This window comes from Crotalus tigris, unplaced genomic scaffold (assembly GCF_016545835.1).
Source record: "Crotalus tigris isolate CLP2741 ecotype Arizona unplaced genomic scaffold, ASM1654583v1 scf7180000017632.1879674, whole genome shotgun sequence".
Classification (NCBI taxonomy): domain Eukaryota; kingdom Metazoa; phylum Chordata; class Lepidosauria; order Squamata; family Viperidae; genus Crotalus; species Crotalus tigris.
In genome coordinates, this window is record NW_024096526.1 from 949,931 (window position 1) to 969,319 (window position 19,389).

The 19,389-nt window shown below is 37.5% G+C and overlaps 1 protein-coding gene across 4 annotated transcripts in view; it reads left to right on the top strand.

Moving 5' to 3' along the window:
* SRRM3 (serine/arginine repetitive matrix 3) overlaps positions 1 to 19,389 on the top strand; it is a 187,499-nt gene that overhangs the window by 147,998 nt on the left and 20,112 nt on the right. For 2 of the 4 annotated variants that reach the window (XM_039334628.1, XM_039334627.1), the window contains 6 exons: positions 260 to 328; positions 3,181 to 3,216; positions 4,369 to 4,419; positions 8,279 to 8,383; positions 9,413 to 9,590; positions 14,756 to 14,758. In XM_039334628.1, coding sequence (XP_039190562.1) covers positions 260 to 328; positions 3,181 to 3,216; positions 4,369 to 4,419; positions 8,279 to 8,383; positions 9,413 to 9,590; positions 14,756 to 14,758 — 442 coding nt within the window. The remainder of the gene's footprint in view (positions 1 to 259; positions 329 to 3,180; positions 3,217 to 4,368; positions 4,420 to 8,278; positions 8,384 to 9,412; positions 9,591 to 14,755; positions 14,759 to 19,389) is intronic. The other 2 variants (XM_039334630.1, XM_039334629.1) reach the window with 2 other exon arrangements.

The window sequence follows — 19,389 nt, forward strand, 5'->3', positions numbered from 1 at the left end:
GGGAAATGAAGTTCACAGTTGAGAAATCCTGCTCAGAACTTACAAAAAATCCAATACTGATGCAATGAATGCAACACATACATGAGACACAGACTGAAAAAGAGAGTGGGTCTTTCCCTGCATTTTCTGATTTTCCAAAACTCCAGCTTTTCCACCCACTCAGGATATTGGGGTTACATAAGACTTAATCAGCCCCTGCCTGCGTTTCTTCCTTCCTACCTTTTACTAACTAACATCTGATACATGTTATTACTTACAGTGGGGGTAGTTCTTCCCCAGTTCGGAAGGAGAAGAAGAAGAAAAGTGGAAAAAAACACAGGAGAGACAGGTAATCTGGCTAAGCCTATTCTCATGTATTTTCAGTGAAAAGGAACATAGTCAACACATACAGTTTTTTCTCCAACCAAGATTGAGGATAGCAAAGGAAACATTGGCTAGCCTGGAATTTTTAATGCCAGTCATTACTTTTTAATGTCAGCCATTTTGAGTGTGGACTTCAATTCCCAGAATTTCTCAGCTGGCTGGGGAAGTCTGCAAGTTGAAATCCAAACATAGGAAAGTTGCTGATATTAAGAAACTCTGCGCTAGACAGATCAGTGTATCCAGTTACTCCAGAGTTGACACCATTAGGGATTAAGCGGCCAAAACAAATCCATCCCATTTACATTGTGTGTTTTTGAGAACAGATTTCCAGTTTAGCCAAATTAGCAAGCATTCTTCTTGTTTTCAAAGAACTTTGTCAGACTAGGATATAGATAGAATTGTTTGTACTTTATAAATATTACAGAGAAAGTTTTTGTCTTCTTTCCTAAACTTTAAAAAGCCAGATGAATTTATCATATATTGGTAACTTGACTATCTAATGTGTAACCTGTATCTGTACAACAGGCCTGTCTTCTCCTTCCTCCCTCAACCCAGCATAAAATCTACAGCAGTTTAGCCAGTGGTGGGATCCAGCTGGTTCGCATCACTTTGGCAGAACCGGTAGCTAATTTTTTTGTTGCCCAGGCCCAGAAGGGACTTCCAGAAGTGGTATCCACACAGAGAACTGGTTATTCGCATATTTGAATCCCACCACTGAGTTTAGCCACTCTGTGCATCTGATGCATTGTGCTGTAAATCATGAAAATTTATGCCTTTAAATGAAATTTGTTAATGTGAAAATAAAAGGACTTCTGATCTTTGGCTACCACAGATGGCAGTAAAAAAAAACAAAATTCACTCCCATTCAAATTATGGTGCAGGTAGTCCTTGACTTATGACCACAATTGGGACTGGAACTTCTGTCACTAAGCCATGTGGTCATTGGGTTATCATGTGACCACACCTGATTTTACAAACTTTTTTTTTACCACTTCCTCCCTTGACTTTGCTTGTTGGAAGCTGGCTAAAAAGATCACAGAGATCATGTGACTTTAAGATGCTGCAGTTGTCATAAATGCATATTGGTTGCCAAGCGCCCAAATCACAATCATGTGACTGTGAGGACACTGTGATGGTCATAAGTGCCATCTTAATCTTGACCACTTTCTTCAGTGCCGTCATAATCTTGACCACTAAATGTATGGTCATAAGCCAAGGACCAGCTATAACATGTTTTTATACTTTCATGTTTTTTAAAATGCTTTTATTCTTTTCAATGCTTTTATGGCATTCATAAAGCTTGGGTTTCAGTCCAGATTGTCAAAACATTCCCTTTCTAATAGTCACACTTTGGATTTGGTTTCTTGGTCATATTGAACTGCGATGGGATTTGGAGAATGACTCTGTGCTTATGTGTTGTGTGTATGTGTGTGTATACACACATACATGGACACTTATACACAATTAAACTATACACAAGAAATTTTATACAATGTTGAGTTTAGAAAAATACATGAAGGATTTATTGGAAGAAATGATGTATCCCTGTTTTGAAGAAATGCTGTAACTCAATGCTGGAGCAAATCCACTAAGAAGATACTGATTCAGCCTCCCGACAGCTAAAACAGCTAAAGGAGCCACTGATACCAAAAACTCAGATAAGTTCCTGATGGGAGCCTTCCTAACAGTTTGGGAAAGTATCTCTAGAACAGTGTTTCTCAACCTTGACAATTTTAAGGCATGTGGACTTCAACTCCCAGAATTCCACAGCCAGCATTGCTGGCTGTGGAATTCTGGGAGTTGAAGTCCACATGCCTTAAAATTTTCAAGATTGAGAAACATTGCTCTAGAAGATGCAGTAAGTTACCCAGAAAACACTAGATTAGGGAAGGCAGGAATAGATTGAAGGGCTGATAATATTAAGGAAACAAATGACCACTCTCCCAAAAGTGGTTTTTCAAAAGGCAACTGGACTTTGGGGTGGGTTTTTTTGTTTTGAAGACGTTTCACTTCTCATCCAAGAAGTTCTTTAAAAGCTTCTTCAGAACTGAAGAAGCTTCTTGGATAAGAAGCAGAACGTCTTCAAGGGGAAAAAAAACCAAAGTCCAGTTGCCTTTTGAAAAGGACAACCATGGGACAACCATGGCCTGAATGAATGAGAATCTCCATAGACAAATGACCACCCTATGTAAAAAAAATATATAGTTATTTCACAGTATAAGGGAAAAAGAGTAAAACATTACAAGATAGCCAAAGCTTGCAAGATGTGTGTCTATTTTAATAGGATCTTTTGAGATTTTGGCCACTGATTGAATTTCAGTTTATTAGATTTTGGTCAATGAAAAACAGGTCATTTGGCATGAGATAGTGTGTGCAATTTCCTTCCTTCCTTCCTTCCTTCCTTCCTTCCTTCCTTCCTTCCTTCCTTCCTTCCTTCCTTCCTTCCTTCCTTCCTTCCTCTCTCTTTGTCTCTCTCTCTCCCCCCCCACACACACACTCATCCCCCCACACACAGACAAACACACAGAGAGAAATAGTTACATAACACAATTAAATGATACACCCTTCTGAGTGAAGGCTAAAGCTTCCTGTAAAAAATTCAGTCATTAAGAGTCAATGTTGCCACACTTACACAGTCTCTACCTTGGATTCCATTTTTGTCATAACAATATTGTCTTATGATGGAATACCATATAGAGAAAAAAGATTTTAAACATTCCAGTTAATATTTGGTGGTGCTGTTAATCCTCTGTTTCAAACAATGTGTCCCTCTCCCTTTCCTTTCCCTTTGTTTTCCTCTGGTTGGTTGCCCATCAGGTCTGGATCTGGATCTCATAAGAAGAGGAGGCACAGGTGAGGGCGAACGGTATAGCTTTCTCTCCCTTCTGGTTTTCACTGCTTCTCACTCCAGGGCTAGCATCCCTTTCCTTTCTTTGCCCATAGATGTTAATTCTGGCCCTAATCAAGACTGTTCCTGGTGATTACATGGAAAAACCATGTATTCTTGGCAATAACACCAGAGAGATTGGTTGGTGCCTTCCTCTGGGAGATTTTTCCAGTTTTTTGCTGGTCTTCTGTTCAAGTGGTAACCAGCTCTAATCCTGTTTAGCTTTTGAATTTAGTCAAGGTCAAGTAGATGCTACTGCCTGATTTATAATTAGCAAGATAGACAATAAATTGCTTGCAATTTGAGGACAATATTTAAACATAATTATTTGAACATTATTTAACCATTTTTCCTGTGAGGGCTTAAAATAGCCTGGCATATCCATATAGATTGCTTTGAAATGGGCTAGGAACTATAGCAAATATTGCATTAGAGCTATAAGCAGTGGTGTGCTGATAACTGTATAACAACCAGTTCTGCCAGCTCTATATCTGTGACTATGCTATGGTTCACTAGATGTCATAACTCAATTCTACTTTCAGCCAGCTTGCAAAATGTCCCAAAATTTAATAATTGGCTCTCCTGAGCAGTTACAAGCCAGTGCTAGCACACCACTGGTTGTAGGTCACCTACCATCTTAGTGAAAAATTCAAAAGCTTGGTAGCAATGAGAAAATACTTCACTTGGCAGAAAGGCATCTTCAGGTGATGTGATAGGAACTGGTCAAGAAATCTGATCTTGATATCCCAATAAAAAATCCATAATAGTAGTTCCACAGCAACCTAACCATAATAGAAGAATTGCATGTCACATATTATGCCCACACAGCCTTCCTTGACAGTCCCCACATCCCCATTCATTTCAGCAACATAAAAGGTCTGCATATGCAGAGCAATGAGAAGTGTAGTTTCATAAAGGTTGAGATTTAGGATAAAAATAAGCTAGGGGAGGGGAGACATTTGATAAATGAGGAAAAAAGATATCAGGGGATGATACTATCTCTAAATTATTCAATAGGCCTGACCACATGGCTGCTCCTTCTGTTTATTTTACTTACCTGTGCTCCCTTTTGCTCCTTTCTTTTTGACCTGAATATTTAGTTTTCTGCTATCTTATAGGTCCAGAAGTCCCAAGAGCAAAAGGAAAGAAAAAAACAAAGATAGAAAAAGGTGAGGTTTCAATTGTCAGTCTGCAATGCTTATGAATTTCTGGAGCTAGAGAGCAGGTAGGTTAGGATGTTAGAGTCTACAAAATTCATCTGGGTGATAAGTATGATATAAAGCTGCTATCTTTTTCTCACTTAATAAAAAACATTCCTTCCTGTGGAAAAAAAAAGAAGGAAGTGGAAATGTCACACTTGAGAAGAAGCATTTTCTCCAATGTAGGGGGAATCCTTCATTCAAGAGGAGCGCTCTTTCCTATATATCAGGAAGGAGGAAAATACTTCTTTTAAGATCCTTTAAAATCATATAATTTTAATGTTTCTATAAACCTCTGATTTAAACAATTTTGATTCATCGGTAATTTATTTTTCTTCCTGTTAGGTTGTTGCTTGTGTTGTTTCCAAGTATGTAGCATTAGCAGATGTCGCAGTGCTGATTTTGATACTGGAATAGAGCTTAATGGAAGTTGCCAGATCACAAAAGGGAGTGAGATCAATACATGGAGCAGGGCAAGAAATGGCTGAAAAGTCTCCTAAGCATTTCAGTCTCTGCTTCAAACTGTTGCTTTAGAAAACATCTTTCTAATGTTGGCAGAGAATCTACCAGTGATATGTGTTACATCCCACTGGCAGTGATCTATGAAGTAGATCTGAGATGGAGGAATTCATCAGAAGGTGGAATAAATTCTGTCACTTGATTTTACATTGGGGAGGGGCGGGTAATTAATCTGGGGCATTTGCTTTGTTGGCCAGGCCTAAATTCATCATAGATTGACTGCAAGGTAATGCCTGTTGACTGTTTACATTAACTATAGGAGAGCCAGCTTAAGGTAGTGGTTATGACATCAGGCTAGAAACTATGAGCTTTAGTCCTGCCTTAGGCACAAAGCCAACTGGGTGACCTTGGACCAGTCACTTACTCTCTCTCAGCCCTAGGAAGAAGAAAGCAAACAACCTCTGAAAACCTTGCTAAAAAAAAACCTGCAGGAACTTGTCCAGGCAGTTGTCAAGTTACTGATAAAACCATCAGCCCTTCCTAACCTAGCATCCTTCAGAAATCATTTGCCAGCATGGGATTATTAATTTATCAAACGTATAAGGTTGCCTATGTTTGTTGCATCTCTGGAGAGTTAAAATAATGTTAAAAACAATTTAAAAGTATAAACAGAAAACAACAAATATCCACAAAAATTGGGAATTACGGTCCTAATACATTTGCAATAAGCAAGTTGGGAAAAGCTGGATTATCTGCAACAATAATTCTCCATTTCTCTTTTAAAAGATCAAATAGAGCAGAAGTCTTGAAAAGCACCAACATGAGCTCCAGGTTGCCTTATCCCTGATTAAAGTAATACTTCTGAGTAACTGAGATAAAAACTGTTGATAAATTTGTGGAGCTGAAGGGAATTAAAATTGAGTTGGGAATAGAGAGATCATTCTGAACATTTTGCTGAATCTGATTTAATCCCCACCCACCACCCACCCCTGTGGGAAAGTTTTTAATTCAGAATAGGCAATGAATGACTTCTTGGGCCTTAACATTGCCTTTTGATCCTGTGTCTAGTGAATGCTTGCCTTTTCTCCCTTGATTTACAGTAGAAACCTATAAATATCAGAAATAATTTTAGATTTACAACCTGGGAAGCAGGTAGAGAGCTCTTATTTAAAAGATTTGTATGCCTGCTCATGTTAAACAAGTCCAGGCGGCTCACAACAGCAGTAAAACCCAATAACTATAAAACACAGCCATAAAATAAAACAAAACCCTGGTGCTCTAATCATTCCTTTGGAAAGCTGTACAGCCAGCTCCAACATTTCATTCTATTTATTCTATTCTATCCCAGCGCCTGGGTAAAGAGCCAGGTCTGGATAAAATGCCAAAGGCTAAAAGGGTGGAGGCCTGCCGAATTGCTTGGGGGAAGATGTTCTGTAAGGTAAGGGCAGTAACTTACAAAAATCTTGTTTACAATATAACAGGCTGTATCTAAACAATCATTTTCAAAATAGACTCAGACTGGGTTCTTGAAAGACTCTTGATCATGTCAGTTGCACATTTTGGTTAGGTTTCTTTTGTGTAACATCGCTTACTGTGTGAACTCAGCAAGTTTGGTTAATTCATGGTTCATTGGATTCTGCAAACCCAGAGAATGGTTTAATTTGGTAACCAACAGCCACCTCCACATCACCTCACTGGTTTTATAGGTACTCGTCATTTAATGACTGCCTTGTTTTAACAACTGTTCATAGTTATTAGGGTGATGAAAAAATAACTTTACGACCAGTCTGTGCATTTGCACACAGAAGTACTGAGATTCTTTTTGAATGATAATTTTACTGGGTCTGGATGGGGAAACACATTCAGTCCAAGAAAAAAAACCCTTTATTTCTCAGTTACCTCAAGCTATTTTTCCTAATTGAGTTTCCTTCATTACTAATAAGGGGGAAAGATGCAAAAGTTTCAGGAGGAACTCTGAAATCTGCAGGAAAATGAGCGTCTTAAAACGTTCTGCTCTGAGGTCACTGTACTCAGTGGAGCTTGAAGAAACTGGGCCTTCAGCCCCAGAGAATTTTGGGAGGTGAAATCCAGACATCTTAAAGTTGCTGAGGTTGAATGACTGCCTTAGAGAATAGCCACTGAGGTTGCAAGAGATTCTCATAGGATGAGATGCTATTTGCTGCCAACTGCACAAGCAGAAAAATGCCATGGGAGTTTAAATGATGCAGCTTTAAAGAAAGACATTCTTTCCTCTGAAATGCTACTCACGTCTGTGTGTGTGTGTGTGTGTGTGTGTGTGTGCGCGTGTGTCTGTATGTTTGTATATGTAGCTTCTAAGAGTGACAAGAAGCATCACTGATAGTGCAGCAAAGTCTCTAGAAGAAGTAAAGGTGAAATTGCATATATATATGAAAGTTCTTTTGAAAAAAGTAAATTTTCAAATCTAGGTTTGGAACACTGTCATAAGGAGGCTCAGGCTATTGCCCCTCCTGCCTTCTTGTTGGCTGAGGACCTTGAAGAGAATCTGATTCTGAATTTTTTTTCCCCTCTGTTGTTGTTCAGAAGCCTCTGAACAAAAGTCCAATGTCTTTGTAGGTTTTGCTGTTGAATATTGTGTTTTCTTTGTACCTCCTTTTCTTTTCCAACATTTAAATATCCATATTTTCATAAGAATTTCATTACAAGCATTTCAATATTTTCCAATAAAATGTCTGTGAAAGCAAGTTGATAGGAATTGGAGCACCCCAGCTAACATCCAGAGAATCCCCAGATTGAAATGAATAAGGACAAAAAAAAAATTAAAAATGATCTGAATCTTGCCCACCTGCCAAATCTCCTAGTATCCCAGCACATTCCTATAAGTTCATATGAAATTTTAGGGTGAGAGTGCTAAGAACTCTTGCAATATTTTGACCATAAAATGAGATTGCCCAGTGGCATCCAATTTTAAACAGCTTGCCTTTCCCTGCAATAAGACAACAAGTTCAACAGCAGAACTTGACAGGGCAGGTTTGATTGATTGATTGATTGATTTGTTGGTTGATTATGTGCAATCAAACTGTTTTTGACTCCTAACACAACATAACTGGATGTTATCGATGACAATCTATCCTTAACGTGGTCATTCGAGTCTTTGCACCCATCAGCATTGTAACTGAGTCCAGTAACCTTGCAGTTGGTCAAACTCTTCTTTTCTTCCCTTCCTCCTTTCCCACCACTGCAGTGAAAACCAGAGAGTTAGCCAGCAGCACTTGAGGGGCAGAACAATCCATAATTTCGAGTGTAACCTTGCTCATCCCATGAGAGAATATCCCATCACTGTTTTCTGCTTAGCTTTCTTATGCTTCTGCTTCTTACTGCCTTCTTACAGATCTCACAGTGAACTATCTCCTCGTCGCTCCCACAGACGTAGCAGCTGTAGTTCTCGGAGCCCTTCCCTTTCCTCGGAATACAGTGACTGCAAATCCACAGGCAGGTAAGCTGTGGTTAAGCCTGATCTGGCACATTTTTAGTGGAGATGCAATATTATTTATGATTTCATTTAGTCAATTTCTAAGGCCGCCTAATCCTCAAGTAATTCAAGGTGATGCACAATAAAAACTAAAAATAGTAGTGGGAAATTAAAAAAAACCCTTAATATTCCAATAGGTTCACAAATTGCTATGGTCCAGAGTCTGCTTGATGAGCCAGGTGTTTTTTTTTTTTCCAAGTTCTTCTAAAGGGCTGGAGCATGAAAGAGGAATGCAACTGAATAGAGTTTATTCTATTCAAGGCAGCCCCTGAAAATCCTTCCTAACTTTAACTAAATCTGTATAAGCACACACATCTCTAAAAGACTGGAAATGAAATTTGACACAAACTGTTTTGCAACATTGAATTAAAATATGGCTGCTGTTCAGTTAAGGATACTGAGCTGTAGTATTAACATTACTTGGTAAGAAGTTGTCAGCAAATAGGAGAGAGCACTGGATTCAAATCTTGTAAATATGGCTGTTTGAAGATAATACCTAATGCAGTAATTCCCATATGAGGAAGACATTAGACTGGGGAAAGTGGTCTTATATACCACTGGTAAGGACAATAAGGTTCCATTTTCTGTATAGCTTTTCCACAAGTAGACTTCCTCTGATTCAGGGGTAGGCAATAGAACACCCAGGCTGCATGCAAACCCCTCCAAATATTCTTTTTTTTTCATTTTGCAATCTGTGGGTGGCTTGTAACTGATTTAATCAGAGCATCAAAGCAACATGGCTTTCCATCAGGCTGAGAAAGGTAATATATAAAAAGAATAAATCACAAAATAAGATTAATACAATTCATATTTTTAAAATCTCAAACTCTCATACCCCTCCCCTCCCCTCACACATATGTGTTCAGGGGGAAAAGGAAAGTCACATTTTGCATCTCTGACCTGTTGTCATAAACAGCAACCTTCTCTCTGCTATCTGCCTTCAGTATGACTTACAAGGTTAGACGGTTCCTCTGCCTTCCCTTTTGTCCACAGACTGAGCCCCAAATACAGAGAAGACGGTCAAAGGGCCAGCAGCCACAGATCCAGCCACAGCCCATCCTCATCTTGCACTGGCCACAGCCGATCAGCCACGCCTCACCAAAATGGGCACAAGGGCAGTGCCCAGAATGGCCGCCATAGCCATGGCACCCTGTCGGAGAAGAAACAGGAGGTATGGATGCTTTTGTTTTTACCATGATTTGTGCCTCTCCTATTCCTCCTTTCCAAAGCAGCCTTGTCCCCTCCTTTCACTTCTCCCTTGCTCTCTTTTGGACACTTTGCTCAGGATATGATGGATGGCAAAGGCTCCGTTGATTCAGAGTGAGATTCCCCATAACCATTATTCTGCTATGACAATTACAATCCAGCAATCTAAGTCCAAGCAACTTCATATACCTGTGCACTATGAAGGGGCAAAAAATGAAACCGTGGGGAGAAATGAGCTGTTTCTCAGGTTTTCAGTTAAGATTAGGAATGAGGGGGAAAATTTGCTGGCAAATCTTTTCAGTTCAAAAAGCTGGGGTGTTGTAAGTGCAAAACATTCTAAATCTCATTTCTCTTTTTCTCTTTCTTTCTCTCTTGCACACAAATACACAAACAAAATGCACACACACCTTTATCACCTTCTTTCATGGCCTGTTCATGATTTCTGGCAACTGCAGAGATTGTTAACTTTTATCCACAAGCCCCTTTGAGGATAGGAACATTCCTTAAATCAGTGGGACAGAGCATATTCTTTGTTTACGGAAGATCCCCAAAGACAGTCTGTAACTGCTTAAACCCCTCAAAAGCCACTAAGTATATATCTGTGTTTCTCAAACTTGGCCACTTGTGGATTTCAATTCCTAGAATTCCCCAGCCACCACAGATTATCCTTCTGTAACCTCTAAATGTATTGAATTACAACTCATAAAATTCCATGGCTAAGTGGCCAAAAACAGGGAGTTGTCATTCATCATCTTTGGAAGGTAGCAGGAGAAAGAAAGTCCATTTAGGACAAATAATGCTGAATTCGATGAACTGTATAAGGCATCTTCCTATTTTGAAAGTATTGTCCACGTTGGCTTGTTTTTTGTTTTTTTGTTTTTTTTTTGCTGTCAAACATAGCCAAAGATGCTGGGTTTTATGTTAATCTAGTGAGAGGGCAGTGGTTCCTGTCACTATTGAGACATTTTAATAGTAATAATAATAAATTAAAAACTAAAGAATTGTCACTGGGGAAAAAAATAAGGCGCAAGATTATCTGTACTGTAAATAGGAAGATGATTCATTCTTGATCATATATCCTTCTTTCTAAATAGTCAATGAAAGGAAGATCTCTCCATGACGCTTTCACCTATAGCTTCCTGGGAAAATTGCTTGCTTGTTGGTGGACTTTTCTGAACGAAAAAGAGTGGCAGAACCTGGCTAGGGGGGAGGAGGGTTAAAAGAAGGATAAGCCTAGAATCCCTACACAGGCACAAGTGAACTAAGCCCAACCTCCCTTGAATTCCATTGACTCTTAGCTAACCCCAAGCAGATGTTAACCATTAACTAAAAAGATTATTGTGCATTAGTGTGATTAGCAATAAATTAGTTTAATTGGACCTTCATGAATGGACTTAATCTCAAATTCAAATAACTTCATTGCAGTCATTAACCAGCAGAAGTGGACCTACTCTTTTGCCCCTCACATTAATCTTCTCAGGTCAATGGAATTCAAAAGAGGTTGGACTTAATTCATTTGTGCCTATATAAGGATTCTAGGCTGATCTCTCTTTTAATTCCACCTCCAGGTTCTGCCACTCCTTCTCCTACCCTGTCATAAGAATATTATCTAAACCCAACCCAACATGGTTGGAAATAAATGATAAATTTGCTCTTCTCCCAGATCAAAAAATTCAAAAGACCATTATAGAACCATTGCTAGTCAAGTAGTATCCACTCTTTTTTCATCTTCATGGTTGCCTCTGGTCCAAATATTTCATAAGTGATCTGAAAACTTTGAAAACTGACTTTGCAAAAGATAGTTACAGGAAACTACAGGTTTTTCAGTTATGCTTTATTTTTTAAAATTCCTCAACAATTGGAAATATGTAATGGAAAGAGGATATACAAATCACTTAAAATAATACTAATAAATATAATGATCTTGTTTGACAGACTACTTTTTGTCTCTAAGTATTAGTAGCATTGCTGATTGTTCATTACTTATATTGTAACTTATCTATCATTCTTGGAGAAAAGAAAATAATCTGTAGCAGGAATAGGAAATCTGTAGTCTTTCAGCTGTTGTTGAATTCCAATCCACCACCTCTACCCAATATGACCAGTGGTAAAGGATTCCCAACAGATTCCCAGCTATTTGCGTTCCCCTAAGAATCTTATGACAGAAGACATAGTTCGCATATATGCAAACATATTATAGTCTTAGAAAGATTTTGATATAAATTAGATTGAGAGGTAATAACAGGCCCAGAATCATCCAATGAGTTTCACTCAATGAGTGATTGATTACTGAAGTAATCCAGCGTTTAAGTAAATTTTACTGGCAGTAAAATTTCAGGCACCATCGAGATGGAAGGAAAGGCCATTACATTTTCAGAATGATAGAAAGAAGTCTTAGCTCAATTAACCTCAGATGTTTTACAAATCAAGGTGAATATACACGTCCCCTCAGATGTCTTAGCTCAAATGATTTCAGATGAAATGCACCCTATTCATTGTCAAACTTCTACTTACAACTTGTTTCGACCCAACCCTGGCTAATGAGATTGTTGCATTAGATGACACTACTGCTCTATTAGAAGCTGAGACTCTGACCTTAAGGACAGAATCAAGCATTAGACAATTTTCTGCTAGCTGTCTCTCCAAGAGGCATTTAGCTGTACTGAGCCATATATACTGAGATCTCATTTCTGGCTGAGGGGTATTCAGGTTTTGAGCTGATCACAACCGCTGGTTCATCATGTTCCAGCATGGAATCAGCCCCTGATCTTCCCAATTGTTTATGGTTTATTAAAGCAAGCCCCTGCAAGTCATCTTCACAGAGAATTAAATAGGGCTCTCTATTTCTGCTTAGCTTACCCATTCTTTTTTCTTGGTCATAAGCCTTACCTCTATTTTGTGTCTCAGATATATCACATCCACTTTCTGACACATTTGCTTGTTGTTATTCTTATCATTTTTATTTTTCTTCTTTCCATGTACAAAACATGCATGCATGTACACATAAGAACACATAGTTGTATTTATTCCATTACTCATTTCAATTAGAGAACAAAATGGGCTTTGGAAACCTCAGCAGAGGCCACCTGATTTTACTATCTGCCTGAATTGCTATTACAGCATCAGTTTCATTGGACCAAATGATTTTTTTTCACCAATGTCAGCTCCCTATTAATGCAGAGATCCAAGATAATGGCTTAATTTCAGAAGAAATAACCAATAATATCTGGATGAATCCAAGTTAGCGAAACTGGCTCAAATCCTAATATGTAATCAGTTAATATGTTTCACATCTCTGAAGTTTGGAAAATGTTGATTTAAAAGAGATTTAAAAAAAAATAACCAGTTTTAAAGATTCCAAAAAAAAGCCCTTATTGTCCTACTTCATATTTTCATCTTGTTAACATCAATGGCCAATTAATTTCTAAAAGTCTTTATTTTTATTTTTAATCTGAAACTGCTTTAGCCCCCAGTTTGAAATGTGGTATTATAAAGCTTATACACACACACACACACACACACAGAGAGAGAGAGAGAGAGAGAGAGAGAGAGAGAGAGAGAGAGAGAGAGAGCGCTATCTATATGAATCTAGAAATATATATATGCGTGTGTGTACACATGTATATGTGTTACTGTAGAACCCTCCAGCCAATTAAGAAATGCACAGATATCTTTCTATACTTATTTATGACTCTTAAACATTTTGGTCTCTTAGATTTCATGTTTAAAAGGGAAGACAATTACATACATTGTTAAAAAAAATATGTTCAATTAAACTTTACTTAAATTTTAGCTTTTGCCAAATGGAAAGATCTGTTAAGCTGTTCCAGTGATTCTTTTAAGATAAAAGGCAGATTTGAAAAAGTTACAATAAAATCAAAAACTTTTGAATCCAAATATATTCCAATAAAATTATCAGGAAAATTCAGAATCTGAATTACCTTCCTTTACCTGATCATTGGGCTAATTATAAAATTCCCTATCCTGATCTCTTGCTTTTAGAGATATAGAAATTAAGAATTCTTTTGCCTCTAAACCAGAGAGGCATACTTTGATATTCCAAACAATCATATTAACCATGTTGAATTTAATGTTTATTAAGGTAACACTAAGCAAATTCAAAACTAGTTTTTGTTCTGCCCAGCGCTTTCTTTATTCTGACTCCACCCACTTTATAAAATATAGCCCACAACACATCATTAAAGATTGCAAGCTGCCTGTGCCCTGAGTGACTACCTCCACATTCGGTATGTCTCCAAACACCAGCTACAGGAGAATAGGAGTTGGGGAGAACTGTAACCATAAGTGGAAAAGGGTGGAGGTAGTTGAGGAAACCTACTGCAGCCCTGTATTATGACACAAGTGCCATTCTTTATCCATCCTTGGTAGAATACCATCTTCTCTGAGCTGATATTTTTGATACAGTTTCAACTTATGGCTGATAAAACCAGCAGTATTGCTGCTTACCTATCCCCAAATCATGCAATTCTCTTTGGAAAACCAATTAAAACAACTTGAGAGGTAGATATAGGATTAAAACTCTATTAAACTCAAAAAGACATTGACTTCCCTTTTAAAGAGAGTCTTTCAATGTTTATGTCAACTTTTCACACTAGTGGGCCTCTTTTATAGCTCTTTCTTTCAGTTCATACACTGCCCTCCCATTTCTCCCTCCCTCCACTGTTATATCTTTCCCTCATGGTCACCTTATATAATGCCTCCATCTTTTGAAGGAGGTCACTTTTGGCCTATTCCCCATTACAAAGAAAACTTTAAATCTTGACATTTTCTGCTTTCATCTGCTGCTTTTCTTGCATGCTGTTGGGACTTTTTTTTTCCTTTAAAATTTTTAAATGTTACATAGTAACTTTTTAAAATTTTATTTCCCAATGGCTGTGCTATTTAGACAATTAGTAAATATGCCAGTATATAGATAGCAAAAAATATGTTTACCTTGATGGATCAAAAAAAAGTAAGAAAAAAAAAGAAAAGCTGAGTCAAAAGAAAACTCAGAGCAAAGCAAAGGGGTCTGAAGTGCATTACTAAAGAGTCATTGTCTTTTTCCCATTCTGCCCTCCAAATGTGGAGATTATTGTTTCTTTTTTTATTATTGCATTCCTGATCAAACAGAAGGTAGGTATTTTTCTCCCTCCGCACGTTCACTTCTACAGATCAGCCTGTTGAAAAGCACCGTAGTTTGATTAAATGTTATTTTTCTGTCTTTCTATTTCTCTCTCTCTCTGTATCTCTCTTTCATTCTTTCTCTCCTTCTTTCTCTCTCCTTACGCTTGTCTCTTTTTGGTGGCTCTGTACAATTTTCATTGTATTTTTTTTAAATAGCTACAAAACCATGCTTTTCTTTTTCCCCGTGTTTTTTCTTTCTTTCTTTTTTTAAAAATATTGTTATATTGTTAGAATGCATTTCTGTGTGTTTTCAGCTCTTCGATCTTGTGTTTGTTTTCATAAATGGTATAATTATGTCAGCTGATTTGATTTTCTCTGTGTGGTTTAAGTATGATTTTTAATATGGCTGATTAAAAATAAGTCATTTAATGATCCCCATTAAAGAATCTTTAAATAAGGACTATCCATAGAATCCTCATCATTGTACTTATGTACTGATTTAGTAGTTACTGACTTTGCAGAAACTGTGAAAAAGATAATTCCAAATATACAGTAGTAATCACAACTTTGTATACACAATTCAGGAACAAAGTTTTCTATTTACACCAAAGCATCAGTTTCAAGAGAAGCAAGAATAACCTTAACAACCTTAATAACCCTAAGATATCACCTAGACAGGGATTGATAATGAATTACAATACAGGTAGTCCTTGTTTAGTGACCACAATTGGCAACAACAACTGAAGTGGTCATTAAATGAAATCATGAATATGTTACTTCTGCTTTCCTTTGTTCTACAGACTGGGAAGGTTGTAAATGTGAGGATTGGTCATAAAGTTACTTTTTTGTCACCATCATAACTGCAGATGGCTGTTAAACAAGGTAGTTGCTAAATGAGGACTGACTGTATACATTTTTCAGTTTGCCACAAACAGTTATTTGTATTTAAAATGGTGGCTCCTGATGAGGTTCCAAGTTGGGCTAGACTTCCTAGGACATCACTTCATGGAACATTAAAAGAAATTAAAAAACAGAAGAATAAGATAAATATCAGTGTATGACTAGAATAACACTGTTTTGAAGTGACTCCATTGGTTAGATCTGACTCTGATGCAACTTTCAGGAATGTTTATAACAAAATAAGCCTTCAGATGCCTTTTTTCTTCTTGGGAAGTCATTGTCAAACAGTGTAGGAAGGCAGCTTCTCTGATGGTTTGCTCCCCCACTCATTCCTATGTGGCCAAGCTAGGAAAACATCTGTCCTTTCCTCAGCATCTCCCCACCTCTGTCCCATATATTTTGGATTATCTTAAGAAAAGCAAGAAAAGGGGCATGATGAACCCTAAAACATACAAAGTTTTTAAAAATAGTCTTGAAAATGGAGAAAAAGATAACCAGTTCTAAAAGTTCTTGATCTAAATGATCCTCTGGACTTTAAACTCTTCTCATTCAGCAGAATAACTCATTATAAAGGTCCATAATCAATAAGGATTTGGATATATTTTTTGGGGCCCTTCTATGCCCATTCCATAGCCAATTACCTTAAAAAAATTACTAAAAATTATATCCATTTTTCTTCTTCTGTAAAATTTACTTGGTCATCCTTTTGTATACTGTATTCAGGTTTTTCTCCTCCTTAGCTTTGCTTAGGGATAAAGCAGCCTTCCCCAACCTAATGTCCTCTGGATTTAGCTTTGGTGGAGGCCCAACATATCTGGAGGGTACTGGATTGGGAAAGATTAAGGTAAGGCAACTGGTAGGATTGGTCCTCAACCTACTCCAGAGCATAATCCTCCATCCTTTTTGCTATACCATTTTGCCCCCTGTGTTCTGATATCTAAACAAGGATTCCTCAGTCCTTATCCTCAGCTATATGAACAGTAGCTCTATAGGGCTCTTCCCAAGTTATTCAAGGCTGGCATCATTTGCTTGCCTGCCATGGTTCAAATCAGACTCTCCTTGCTTTTCCATCTTATACAGTTTATTGCAGGGACCATGAAGCAAGTCTGACTTTTACCAAGAAATGTCCAGAAGGTAAAGGATTGTTAGAAGTTCCTACAAGATAGGTCATTGGTATGGAGACCACTCCTCCAATGATGCTCCTCTGATTTAATGCACACATTCATAAACACACAAGCACAATCTTTTAATAAGCTCTTTTTATCAAGCAAGCATAAAGCAATTTGCAGTCTATCAAAACAGCAACTCAGTCTAAGAAGCACAGAAAGATTGGAACTGCTTGCAGTATTGGGATTCTCCCATGCATGTCAGAGAAAATCCAGGCATGTCACAACTGAGCACAAAAACGATTTGAGGACAAAGCCCTGTATAATGAAATAGGGCTTAGAAGGGATGGATATATTATCACAATTGTCTAGTTAATTCATATTAGAATGTGGAACAGAAAGAACAGTCTGCTCACCACTTGATCAGTTTTTCCACCATGATTTGACAAATGTAATCCTGCTGGAGCAGAGTACAAGCCAAATCTATCATGGAAAAAATATTATTTAATCTAATACTAATAAGTCAAAGTGCATACTTTGTAGGTAGAAAACAACTATATCATCTCTGCATCTTCTGCCTGAATCAGATTGTTTTCACAATCAACACCCTGATTCCAGTATGTACTTAACAATTTGAGGGAGTTAAAGACTGTTGCCTGAGCTCATGGTGATGCTAGTTTGGTGGTGGAAATGCTAACTTGTCAGAATGACATATACTGATTTCCTTTTGTTTTCTTGTTCATGCTGAAGCCTTCATAGCGTGCCTCACTGGTAGGTATATACATTTTAGAAGGATTGCTAACTCTCTTGAGGTTTAGTTGGGCATGCTTGGAAAAAATAGATTGGCCACCAGCTGAGCCCAGGCCAAACCCCTTCAGCAGGATTGCCATTGACCAGCCCCCTGATGTTAATCAGCAGAGCTCCTTAGGATCCAGCAACCCAAAAGCAAAAGGCAACATTTAGACATGTCCTTTTGCAACCACTGCCATTTGGGAGGCCATTTTGACCTTATTAATTGATTGGTTTAAAACATTCATATAGCTGCCCATCTTACAGCCAACCCTGCAACCTACTTTGAGACATGACATACATGTTTTTGCCAATGGAATAAAATTCAGGTGATTGAAATTCACAGAGTCCAAGAGAAAAAGAATCCTTTCACATCCTGACAAGCTTGCTAAATGCTTTTCAATCCTTTCCCAATGTTCCAGTTATCAAATCATTACCCAGTTTTTCTTTTGGGATTAGTTAGAGGATATTTTTCCTTTTCATAGATGCATGCAAACTGTGTTACAATTTTTAAAGTTCCAATCCCTTTCCCAAGATTGTTACAAGTTAACTCTGAAAAAGTAGGGAAAAGTATCTTCTATCTTCCTTTAATTTTTAATAAGCATAATGTATCTATGGCAGGACATTTTAGAAAATGGAAGCATTATTCCTGCTGTTTTTTGGAGTAGTTTTACACCACTGAACATCATAAACAGGTTTGGTTTACAAGTTTAATTAAAGAATGATGGAAGAGACCCTTCAAATATCTCATCACCCACTGTAGATGTTTTTTTTTTTAAGGAAAGGACAAATGGTAGCCTGTCATAATTAGCAGCACTTGTTCCATCAGAGATCAACTGGTAATGAAATATTTAAATTTGCTTCCAGCAAGATCCATAGTATATATATTTTATAATTCTTCAGTATTACTAAGATCCATTTGCAATTATTATTTATCATTTATTGTTCAGCGAATTCAAAGCAGATAGCAAAGGATGTGGAAACAAGTAAAGATTAAAGGGACAGGGCATACTTAGCTTAGTGAAAAAACAGCGACTGTGCATATGTTAATGCTCTACTGCAGTGTTTTCCAACCTTGGCAACTTGAAGATGTGTGGACTTCAACTTCCAGAATTCTCCAGCCAAAATCCACCCGTCTTCAAGTTGCCAAGGTTGAGAAATACTGCTGTACAGATTCTTGAAGGACTATCACCAAGAAATAGAAACTTGTTCCTTGAGGTAGATTTGAGGAGGGGGTTTAAGCTACAGAAGGAAAATTACAGTTATAGTAACAGAAAACTATTGAAGATAAAATCATTGACAATGGAACCAATTATTCAGAGGATCAGTCTCTCCCTTACTGAAGATCTTTAAGGACATTTTTAGCAATCATCAGTTAAAGATATACTATGAATTAAATCTAAATGTTTCACTAGAAAGTTAAACAAGAATAAAAGAAAAGGAGAAAGGAAAAATTGATAATATTGCTATACCAAGGATAAACTGCAGTAACGCTTTATGAGTAAGGAAGTTCTTTGTGAAAGAGTTTCAAATACATGAATGTGGTTCCTTATTTCGATCAGTGAAATGTTGAAGGACTACACAAATAATCTTTTGACTTAAGAACTTCAAACCTGATATTTTCCAAAAATGTACTACGTTCTAGCAAGTCCATGCTCAGAGTTATACCCCATCAACGTATCTGCAGCTCACCAGATTAGGTTAGACTATCTGAGATGACAGAGTTGCATTAGCATCACATAGAATTTTAATATTGGTAGAACATGAAGAAAGAATCAAAAGAGTCCTCATTCCTTAAAGATTTTTTAAAATGTAATATATACATTCACATTTAATGTGACTTTA